This window comes from Rosa chinensis, chromosome 3 (genome assembly GCF_002994745.2).
Source record: "Rosa chinensis cultivar Old Blush chromosome 3, RchiOBHm-V2, whole genome shotgun sequence".
Lineage (NCBI taxonomy): Eukaryota > Viridiplantae > Streptophyta > Magnoliopsida > Rosales > Rosaceae > Rosa > Rosa chinensis.
Genome location: NC_037090.1, coordinates 39,191,847 through 39,204,267, shown reverse-complemented (window position 1 = coordinate 39,204,267; position 12,421 = coordinate 39,191,847). Strand labels below are relative to the sequence as shown.

Genomic DNA, 12,421 nt, shown 5'->3' with positions numbered 1-12,421 from the left:
AAAGTATGTTTAGCTTTTTATCTATTTTAATAGCTGCAGTGCCTCTCTATTATAACTTTTAGCTATCTCGCTCCTAAATATAGAGAGCGAGATGAGACTCTATAATTTAATACATTCATTTTAAGTTATTTTATGTAATTTATAAATACATTTAAACTATTTAATCTTCATTTAAAAAATAATATAAATTCAAAACAAGCTAAAATAAAGAGCACTAATGCAGAGACGTATTTCTAAAGTAGCTAACTAAAATGACTTTTTAGGTACTTTGGCTAAAATTTGACTCAAAAATAACTAACATTGCTAAAGATGCTCTTATGTCTTCTAAGATAAACTAGTTTTTTTTTTTTTTTCTGTTTTCTGTTTTCTTCCTTGCTTCTGGGCCTAGTGCCCCCATTGTACCCAAAAAAAAAAACTAACTATTTATTGAAAACTAGATGACGCAAATAGGAAGGAAGATGAATGGTACTGCAAAATATGCTGCTTTTGGGACTCCAAAATTTTTCGAGGACAAATGTGCCAAAGCAGATGAGAAAAAAGCTTAAATCTGAGGAACCGCAAAACCAATCTCAATGAGTAACAAAAATCACTTCTCAGAAAATAATTGCTTTGAAATGAGTTCCAACATGATTAACAAAAACTACAATCCTCAAATTGGAAGAGTATTCCAAGTAACCATTCAACTCATTCTCCCCCTTTTAGCTGTTTCTTCCTCTTTCTGCGGTCATCTCTCAACCCTGGCAGGAATAACAATATCAACAACTATGCACTTCTCCAAAACAATTCATAGGAAGCATAACACCCCCACCCCAAAGAGAAATAAAGATAAATAAAAACAAAGGAATGAAAAGCATACGTTTTTTCTCCTCTTTTCTTTTCCTCCTTAGGTTCTCCATATTCCTTCGTTTTTGTGCCGCCTCTTTCACATCTATGTGCACCTGCAAGAGAGAGTATGAACTATGAGAACTTCAAGATTCTACATTGAAAACGATCAACAAGATAAGTTCTTCTAAAAAGGAAGTAAGATTCTCTCGGTTTCATGGTTTTTAACATTGCAATTGCGAAAAAGATGAGTTGTTCAGCAGTACCATTCTACTATTATTGTCAGAAAAAGACTGAGTTGTACAGCATTACCATTCTACAATATTTCACCAAATACAAACCGTTTTACTATTATGAAAAATCTCTGAAACACTTGAAGAATAGGATTATCTGAATGGTTATATAAAGATACTTGCAAGTTTAACCATACAGCACAGAAGTATCAGGATCTTGATTCATGCATTCTTCTTGTTTTAGGTGTTGCTTATAGGCAAGTGAAAAGTTGAGACTGAAAACATAGGGAAAGGGTAGAGCTTAATACTACCTCATGCCCAGAACTCCGAAGTGCTTGGAGTGGTTCCACACAATTCTGACCAATAACTAACAATTTACTTCTTTTTCCTGAGTTGCTGCTATCGCCTAGTTTTTGCTTAGCCAATTCTTCAAATTGATGTTGCACCAGAGGTGTGATACCAGACTGAAAAAACAATAACAGAAATGAGTCACGCAGTAATGTCAGTAATGTGAATAGGGCATATAACATGCCTAACATTGCTGGAGCCTCTTACAAAGTAACATTTCCATCAAATGAAATAAAAGGAAAAGTAAAAAAATAAAGAGTGAAACATTATTCTACCATGAAATACCGAACAAAACATGCTCCAAAGTATCCAACTTACAAGCCATAGTTCGTTATTATTTGTTGAAAACTTATAAGCATGATATGCCTATTGAAATTGTTTTCCTCTAAGTTAACTAATGTGGCTTCTAGAAAGAATATCAATGAGAAGAAGACTGTGAAATGATTACCCCAGTCAAGTAACGATGTGAAAATGACTTTGGTTGTAATGGATGTGAAAGCAACATCTTCAGTTCCTGGTTTTCAACACAAAGTTAGATCAACTCATAAATGCATATCTGCCAATCATAAGATGCACTTCACCATTAAGAGAAAGAATATCCAACCTGCTGCAAGCTTTTTAAATTCATGGAGCTGGCTTTCTTTTGCTTATAATTCTTAACTCTATCCTCTTCATCCTCATCACTGTCCACAACCAATTCAACCAATTCTGCATTTCTTTCATACCAGCTTTTCTTTGCTTTGTCCTGCAAAAGGAAAGAAAACCATGCATACTTCTACAGTAAAAAAAATATATATGCAAGTTTACAAAAGGAAAGTGAAATATACTCCAGCTCATCATTTGAAAACCTTATAAGACACAAGTGAGGAATCAATGAATCACCACAACAAACCTACTAATATATGCATGTCTTATACACTAGTAAGGTGTAAATCAAGTATAATTTAGGAGGCAAAAAGAGACTTGTAATATGAAACACCATAATTTTATTTCATAATCAAAGATATAAGAAAATATAAGAAGAGATTAAGAACTTCCCATTGAAGTTAGAATTATAGAAAAAGAAAATAAAAACAACACACATATAGCAAACTCTAATGAGTTACAATGAAACTCAAGACTTTCTGCCATTAACACAACTAATGAACAAGATCTAACATTTTAGAAGGGGTAACTCAAGAGCCCACAGAGTTCATTTGGATAGAGCAATCGGTGCACTTGATTTGCATAAATAAGGTCTATTTGCGGAAGGCCCCCAAATAGACCTATCCAAACGCACAGACTCATATCTATATAATGTAGAATATTCAATTATATAACTGAATAATATGATGAATAACTAAGCACATTTAGTTATATTTTATAATGAAGATAGGGCCAAGCTAGCTCAATTCCAGGCCTAGGGCTCATTTCAATTCTTTGGGTCCTATCTGGATGAGGCAATCTCAACAACCAAAATGAAATCAAGCCTAATTGGGCCTCAGCTGGTCTGGTCTAGCCTTCAAAACATCAGGTGAAGTAAGCTCTGGTCCTTTTCATTTCACAGCCCTACGGTTTACCCACTTTATGCACCACTAGCATTGCACTCTAATATTCTAAATTGATTGAATACCTGGGAATCCTTCCGCAGAATCTTGTCTATTTGGCGCGCAAGAGATAATCGTCTCATAACCTCTGGGAAGTATGAGTTCTCCAAAGGAAATCGTTGAAAACTTACCTAAAGTATGAAAGCGAGACAAATTATTAAGGACAAAGTGTGAGCACCAGAACTGAAAATATTTTAAGTTCTGCAGTTGAAATATTCAAAGTATGACCACAATCTCAAAGTAGCGTTTAAAAGAAAGCTTTTTTTATGACTGTGACCTTAGAAAATGATTTGCACAAAGAAGCAAATTTGGATGTCTCATTTGGCGCAATTAGTGCAATGCTACACCCATCAGCAGTGGCTCTAGCAGTTCTACCACTTCTGTGAACATAAACCTAGTAAAAAGAGATAAAACATGTTAGGTCGGAAAAGGTCATGGCCTCAGAACAAAACATGATAATAGAATCCAAATGTTTACTTCTGCTGAATGGGGAAGCTGGTAGTGAATAACTGTTCGAACACCAGGAATATCCAGGCCTCTTGCTGCAACATCAGTAGCCACAAGTTTACCATGTTCACTCCCCCTAAAACGGTCAATTGCCTACATACAGTACAATGAAGATGGTAAGGATAATAAAAAAGTAATTAAAACATATGTATAACATATACATACACAAACACACACAAATACAACCAAAAGTCGAAAGGACTTTTTTTTTTCTAGGACGAAAACTTCCAAAGGAATAACAAATAGATTGTGGAGAAGAAGTGCTCTATTATCCATCTAATACATCCAAGTTAACAACCAGGGATCTGGAGGTAGTAACTGTTACAATAACGTAACCATATCTGCACCTCTCTGGGACCGCAAGCACAGTACACAAATAGAAAGCTGCGCAATCCTAAGCCTATCAGAATTTCATCCTCTTAATCAAACCTTTCCATCAAGATAGGCCAATACATTCAAGCCAACACACACTCAGACAGAACTTGTGGTTCCAAGACATGTTAAGGTACCATTCTATAAAAATTTCAGACTGAACTTAAGGCACAAACTTTAAAGAGCTTGCAAAAAGAGAAAGTGCTACTAAAAAGAAAAAGAAAACAGCAAGAGACACCTTTTCATTCCACATCATTGGTATCATAATTCTCTTGAAATATGTTTTTTTTTTTTTTTTTTTACTTCAATTGCTCTCTTATATGATACACTTGCTCCCCTCAGGTCAACCAAATTTTAATAGAAAGGTGGATTTTAACTCTTCTTTGCGAATAACCTTTCAACTATTACTGAATAAAAATTCACCTCAGCAAAATATTACACTTCAAATATCATTGTGTCAATGCTTCATATAAAATGAATTAGGTATAACAGAATATATGAGGTTTAGTCATAACTGACTTCTGTAGGCATGCAATACAATTACAACTTATAGATTGTTTGCTTTAATTGGAAAATGAAAAGCAAACCTTCAAACGGGCTCGCTGATGCATCTGAGCATGAAGTGTCAAAACATCTGTGCCAAGGATGCGCAAGAGTGATGTTATATGTCGCAAAGCTGCAATGGACGTACAGAATATGATTGTGCGACCTTGCCCATGAACACTTAATATATAATACAAATAGGCATCTTTGTCTTCTTCCCTGCATCTGCAAACCTACCATGATTAAGCATTTCATTGGAAAGAGCATTACCGTAATATGAGTTATGTACAGCGAGATGACTCAACAACATTAGAGTACAAGTAATTTGGAATGATTCATACAGCTGAACGCATTTATGTTTTCAGTTACACAACTTGAAAGGGTTGACTGTAGTAAAAAGAAAAAAAGAAAAAAAACAGACTAACAGACAGTTCACTCTAACTTCAATTCAAAGCAGATTGACCTTCTCATGAATCCTACCAGTCACTGAACAAAAAGATATTACTTATGTAAGGCCTAATAAGTGACCCTTGAGTAAGAGAGTTGGGATCTCAAGCATCAGGCCAGCCAAGGAAAAGTATTACTTGGGCATGTTTCAAACTTCAAAATTGCATGCTTAAAGAAGATGAGGACACAACCAAAATATAGATCCAGATAACTCAAAATTTTCAGATGCACGGTGGGATAAGTATGTAACATCTATACTGAATCTATATGTATGTCAGGTTATTCCTGCATACACTCAAAACACCTAAAACTAATACATATGTCAGGTTATTTCACGTGATCTAAGTCTAAATAGCCACTATTCCTTAACTTGGTTTCTTATTAAATAGCCATTAAACGTATCTATGTCTGTCTCACACACACAAACACACACACACACACACACACAGAGTTCGGTACTCGCAACTAAATGGGGAATTTTAAAACTCAAGACAGGTCAAGTTGGTAAAGTGAATTGAATCCTCATGAAAAAAAAATGTTTCAAATGCCAGATAATAGATTAATAGAGGAAAAGCACGTACTCAATAAATGACTCTTCGAGCTTATTCGCCAAAATGGATGTATTTGTCAGATCAATGATGGCAACATTGTCTCTCATCCCTGCTCGCTCAGAAAGAGCTTCTATAGAATTCACCCCATCAGACGTTGAATGCTTTGGTTTTAGAGAACTACGCTTCAGCTTTTTCCGGAAATCAGCAGAAAGTGCTATTGTTGCAGATAAAACAAATGTTTGTCTCTTCTTCCTCTGGAAGTTGGTCATGGTAACAGAATCTTGTGCATTTCCGGAATGTACAGCAGAACTATTCCTTAAAGGAAGCATGTCAATAATAGACTGCAATTCATGGAAATGGCCGTTTTCTATCATTCGATCAGCCTCATCCAGCACAAAGAAAGACAATGAATGCAACTGCAAAAGCAGAGAGGGAGTCCAAGAATAAAGGTCAAGCACCTTGCATAGTATTTGTTGCATGTGAAAATAAGCCTAAAATCTCACACTTGGGACCAAGATCACCACCATATTTCTTATGTTTGGCCCACTTACACGGGAATAACAGGGACACCCTCTGCCAAGGAAGACAACTACTTTCATACATATAAGAATACATATATGGCATGCCCTGTTAGCATCGCAAAATGAAACAAATGAAAGTTCAAGTTGTGCAGGCTTTGATGGAGTGAGTATTCCATTCTGATTATTGGCTTGTCTCTAATTAACTTTCCTCCGAATCTTTGGTAGTGACAAAATTATAAGCACATAAACTCTGGTCTAGACCTTATCATATGCAGAATAAAATAAGCATGCACATGTGAACTTAGGTAGCTAACTAGGAACTACTACATCTAACATTTAAGAGTCCAACTCATAATGAAAAGCCATCTACTAATCCAACATAAAAAGGCAGTTACTCCACAGGCATCATTATACAACAACAGCAAAGAAGAATATAAAGTGCACTGCACAAAATCTACATCAATGAAAGCAAATCTGATGGCATGCATATAGAAATGGAGAGAAAACAATATCGAAAAGCGAAATTTCTTATTATAAGTAGTCTCAGGTTATCCAATCTCCATCTACTAGTACTGAGTACTGACCTCAACTAGATGCTTTTCTCCTCCAGACATAAGTTCCCATAATCTTCCTGGGGTTCCAACAACAATCTCGGGTCTTGATCTAAGAAGTCTCTCCTGCTTGTCCGTTGACATGCCTCCAACTATTGGAACCACTCTAATATCAGTATCCTTAGCAACTGCCTTAAGATGATCAGAGACCTGAAAAAGGAAAAATTGAAATCCCGACAAGATCTGGAATCAGACAAGTGTTACAAAAGAAGTGTAGAATCCACATGCCCTCCTTATTCAAAAAGAAGTTCAGCCATTTATGTTGAGATACATGGCAAGAAATCAGTAAACTGTTGGTTCATGATAAATGCAATAGTATACATGAGAAATTTCTTGAGATCTTTTAGAAACTCGTTGGAACCTGATAATACTGCCCTAACCATGCACAGCTGTAATTATATTGTGTTCAAGCTCATATAATAAATGTACACATGTGACGAACATATGCAACTGAGAACTGCCTGAATAGAAGCAACTCAGAATGCTATTAAATTACCTGAAGTGAAAGTTCTCTTGTAGGAGTAATAACAAGGGCCCGTAAAAAGCCTTTTGAAGTGACTTTTTCTGCTTCCTCTCCCTTTTCTTCAAACATCTTCGCAGCCTTTTCTCTTTCGTCCAACAGGCGTTGCAAAATCGGCAGACCAAAAGCTAACGTTTTGCCAGATCCTGTTTCCGCAGCACCAACAACATCCTGTCACGTAAATGAATTAATTAACAATCAAACAGAATATTTGTCACCTGTCCAATACTTTATACAATAACCTTAACCAACCTTCCCTTGATGAGCAGCAGCAGGAATACAAGCTTTCTGGATGGCCGTTGGTTCTTTGAACCCAAGCCTGTATATCGATCTCATAATCAGGGGATGAAGTCTCAACTCATTCCATGCATAGTATTCATCCTCATCAACTTGCTCTTCTACTTCATCCTTCTCATCTATAATAATATGCACCCATGCAGAAAGTTACATTAATTTTTTTATATATGATCCTAGATATATGTATTGGAATGAGTTCACTCTAACACAAGTCCAGAGAACTAAGAGAAATATGCGTATCATAAGCATCACCAGTAGTAAGAGTGTAACCTACTTGACTACACCAGTGCAGAAACAAAATTGAGAAATTAGATAAATCAGGGACTGAAACTGAAAATAAAATACGAACCAACTGTGGATTCCTCATTTTTCTGGCTTTCCTCGGCCACCTTCTTCTTCTTCTTCTTTGAACCGACATCCCCATCATTGTCTTTCTCTTCAACTTCACTGCCACCATTATCATCACTGTCCCCAATTTTCTGAGGTTCCTCCAGCTTCTTCTTCTTCTTCGTTTTCTCCTTCTTAGTCATGTGTTTCTCATCCTTGTCCAATCTCTCTTCAGCAATAACCTCCTCAACCAAGGTATCACTTGCATCAAGTAGGTCATGCTTTCGTTTCTTGGACTTTTTAGTTGGCTTAGACCTATCGTTTCGATTTCTATTTTCTACTTCTAGTGCAGGAATTTCTAAGCCATAATCAGCCTCATCAATCTCTTCAAGCATAAGAAAACCTGCAGTGATTGAAACTAAAATAAACTCTTATAGCAAACTACAAACCCTAAGAGCATGCACTGAAAATTCATCATATTAATTTCAAAGTAGAAGAAATAAGAGATAAAAATGAATGGGAATAGAGTTGGGAACCTCCTTCGAGGCCATTGACATGGGAGAAAGGGTCAGCATCGTCATTGTCATTAGGGAGAGGGACAGAGGAGGGGTTCCATGGGAGAGAATCCAAACGCTCCAGCTCTGCGTGTTGCTGTTGAATTTGTTTCTTCTTCGCTTTCCTCGTCGCTCCACGTGACAGAGGCGGTGGCAACGGCGTCGCCGTCATTGCGATTTTCGGTGGGCACCTAATTTGAGTTGGAACTTGTTTCTGGGCTTAGCTACACTAGAACCAAGGATGAAACCGAAAACGTATATCTGAGACAGAGAGTCTGAGGGAGGCGCGCCGTTGGTAAAGACGCTTTTCCTTCTTTTTTTTTGGTGTAAAAAAACCAAGACGCTTCTCTTTACTGTAGGAGGAGAAGCGAAAATTGATAACTCATTCGCCCGCTTACAATTTTTTTTTTCTTTCTTTTCTTTCTATGATCGCATACAACTTAATTTTTTGGTTGAATATTAATTTTTTTTTTTTTTTGGAGTTAAAATCATTTTACCACCCTGAACTTTACACTTGAAATCGCTCATGTGGAGTCATTTTTGTTGGGTTATTTGTTGAAAAACTTTTTATCAGAAATCGCTCTTCACATGCGACCCGGAGTTTATCGGTTTCGTTTTAGAGCGAGTCGTACTGGCTCCAGGTGAGTAAAGCGAAGCGAACACCGTCTCTGACTGTGAGGAAAGGCACGCTAGAGCCAGGGAAGGCTTCGACGCCGGCGAGGCTGGATCAAAGCGAGAATTCCGGGCCGATGGAGCAATACCGGTGGTCGGAGAGGTTAAGATTGGACACTTGTATGACCAGGGGCTTGGATTGTACGATGGAGAGGAAGAAAGTGAATGGATCTAGCTCCAATGTGGTTAGGGAATTGCCGGCAACGGAAGGGAGATGAAGGCGGAGATTGTGGCCGTGTGGGAAGAGATGAGTGCCCAAATCGATTTTTATTTTTAAGTAATGGGACAGAAGGAAAGAAAAAAAAGTTTTTAATGTCTATTGGGTTATAGAGGTCTATTGGAGTGCAATAAACGTTTTAAAATTGATATAATCTCTTCATTTTTTCTTTAATCAAAGTTTTATTTGTCTTGAAACGTCTATTAGAGGGCAATAGAGGTCTATTGTCCTTCTATTGGGGGGCAATAGACATCTATTAGGGGGCAATAAATGTCTATTGGTTGGAAATAGACCTCTACTGCCCCTTTATTAGGGGCAATAGAGATTTTCAGAAAAATCCGGTGGGCGGCAGCCGGTGACTGAATTTCTACGAAAGTTGGGAATCCGGCGACCGGTGATGAGCTCTAGCGAATTCTCCTATGGTTTCTCTCTCTTCCAATTTCTCTCTCTATCTCTAAATAACAAAGGAGTGAGGGTAAAATGGTATTAAAAACACAAAAAAAAAAACTTAATGGAGTATTAGGGAAGACTTCTTTAGAGTGTTTTGGGTAAGAGAGAATTAAAAAAACTTAATGGGGTAAGTGGGAAAAAAAAATCTAAAAATGGGGCAAATAGACAAAAACCATTTTAATTGATAGATTTCTAAAAGTGGGACCCACTCCTAAGCTGACTATATGTGGAACCCACATCATAAAACATAAGCTTATATGAGCCACGTTAGCAAGTTAACGGACTCACTTAATGGAAAACTAACTGATTGGACCTATTAGATCAAAATTAAGAGTGCAGGAATGTTTTTGATGAAATTAGAAGTTCAGGGACTGAACTAATTTTAGACTCAAACTATAGGGTAGTAATCAGTATTTAGCCGTTTGATTTATCTTATTGATTACCAGTTCCAGAAAAATTGTTTTTCATGAATTTTTTATTAAAATTTTTTCTACTAAATTGATTTGCATGCCTCGTTTTTAATGAAAGAACAATTTGGGAAAGCATTAAGTTTCATTTTTATTTTCTCTTAATGCATTTTTTTGTGTGCAAGTTGCAAATTATTTGACGTAAAGACTCAAGCGTTCCAGGAGTCGACTCATAGTCGTCTTTATCTCTGTCTTTTAATTGTACGGATTTATGTTTATCTTACTGTTGTACTATTTGTATAACTTCAGTTGAACTACTACATTTGCTTTGGTAACCAACCTCTTCTTTATTGTATTTCTTTAAAGGGAAAATGATCCATACGGTACTTGACATTTTGCTCCTTATAAATTTTGGTACCTCACGTTTTGAAAATATCAATACTGTACCTAAGGTTCTCAACCCGACCAAAAATAGGTACCTAGAGCCGTTAGCTCCGTTAATGAGGCTGCCAGCTGACATATTTTGATCATAAAATGACCAATTTACTCTCTCTCTCTTTTTTCCCTCAGTTCTTCTTCCTTAGTTGCTCTGTTGAGGCTTTGATTAATTTGAGAATCTAAGATGAGATTGACAAGAATGAGCTCACATCTCTTGACAAATTCCTAACAGAGATGGTCCTTCAAACCAAACCTCCTTGTCAGGTAATTAAGAAATGAGATTGGGGACACCGGATTCATCTATCCTCCACCTAATCGAATCGGGAAACAAACCCAAATTGATTTACCAACCACAGCACGACGATCTCTGGTTGTTTGGAGAACAATAACAGTTTCAACACATTGATGAAATCCCCAAGATTGTTGAGGTTGATACCTGAATTAAATGGTGAGCACTCAGTCTTTCAAGGCCAAGTTTAGGTCTCACAGTGCTCCAAGACAGAGGCCGGAGCCGGGGATGAAGAAGAGGAGAGTTGAGAATGGAAGTGAGGAAAATGCCAACACAAATCACAGAGAGTCATTCGTTGTGGCGTTTCAACAACACTCAATGTATTCCTCAACAACTTCATATGTTTCTTCTTCTTCATCTTCTTCCTTTTCATTTAGTTCAAGTGGGTTCTCACAGTCACAATTTCTCAAAAGGAGTATCAGTGCAAATTCTGAGATTGAGAGCTTGATTTTAGGAGCCATTGCTCACTGTAAACAGTTACAATAGATTGTGGGTGTGAAGAGACCGTTTGTGGGGGGTCAAGAGACACCAGAATTTGCCCGATGCCACATCCAAAGCCATGCGGGAAACACACATAATTGCACTATAGGATTGAGGACTTGGGATGATTCCCACTACCATGTTTCATACTTAATTTTTGAATTTGGGCTTCATTTAGTGAAATATGATGTACATGCAGTACTCTTAACTAAAATCTTCAATCATTAGAGGATGTACAGTTCAAAATAGAGAGTCTAAACCCTCTTTCTCTGGTTTTAGATTTTGTAGCTATTTGAGTTTCAATCAAGTTCTTCTCCCCATAAGCATCTTGTAATACCCCGGATATTCATTATTATTTTTCGACGATTTTTCGGAATTAATTCAGTGATTGTTGGCATAAGTACATAGTTCGAGGACAAGGTGGAACTAGTTTGGGTGAATAATTACTTGAAACGTTTTATTTTCGGGGGGTCAAAGGGTTGACTTTTATTCATTGAGTTTCTCTGAAAACTTCCCTCACGAAAGTCATAGAGAGCATTGAAATGAGTTCGTGCATATGCGGAACACAAAAATAAGAGTTCGTATGAAGAAGTTATGGCTTTTGGAAAAAGTTTCTATTTTTGAATAAGGACGGAATTTTGCAAAAATTGCAGAGGACAGATTTCCAATTTTGGAAATCCGTCCCTCTTTCTCTCTCCCCGATCCAGAATCGGCCCCCTCCCTTTGTCCGGCGATTTCTTCACCGTCAAGCCACCGTTGGCCATGCCACCAGTCGCAATCTCTTCGTCTCTCCTCCCTCAACAAGTCTGTGGTACGATTGTAGCATGAATTAAGCTGTGGAGGGTACATCAAGGTTAGGAAGCTCCGTGACCGCGCTGCATTGGGGGTTTGATGAAACTCTCAACTCCGGCCACCATAGGCAACGTTTCTTTAGGGCTTTTGGAGCCCAAATGACATAGATGTTTTTCCTCAAAGTGGCTTACAATGATTCAAAGCGTGGAGATCGAATTTTGGAATTGAAATTCTAGTGTTTCAATCGGCCCTCTTCCTTCCAAGGTAAATTCCGGCCAATTGGCTTACAATTTGACTTCAGTGTAGTTGTGAAAGTTGTTGTACATGTTGTGAGGAAGATTTTGGCATAGGTATTGTGGCCCAATTTTGAAGTTGGCCAGCGGCAGCGCCGCTGACTGTGGCTGTGCTTGGCGGCGGTTCTAGACATGTCAGGGGCA

General features: G+C 37.5%; 1 protein-coding gene across 1 annotated transcript; it reads right to left on the bottom strand.

Moving 5' to 3' along the window:
- Positions 1-466: 466 nt before the first annotated feature.
- On the bottom strand, positions 467-8,566 carry LOC112193330 (DEAD-box ATP-dependent RNA helicase 13). The gene is made up of 15 exons (XM_024333431.2): positions 8,222-8,566; positions 7,708-8,088; positions 7,314-7,477; positions 7,038-7,232; positions 6,515-6,691; positions 5,440-5,825; positions 4,456-4,636; positions 3,467-3,589; positions 3,267-3,383; positions 3,016-3,120; positions 2,008-2,148; positions 1,852-1,917; positions 1,367-1,519; positions 857-938; positions 467-737 (listed from the first exon to the last, which is right to left on the bottom strand). The coding sequence occupies exons 1-15, from the start codon at positions 8,409-8,411 to the stop codon at positions 685-687; spliced, it is 2,514 nt and encodes an 837-aa protein (XP_024189199.1). The 5' UTR covers positions 8,412-8,566; the 3' UTR covers positions 467-684.
- Positions 8,567-12,421: the final 3,855 nt, after the last annotated feature.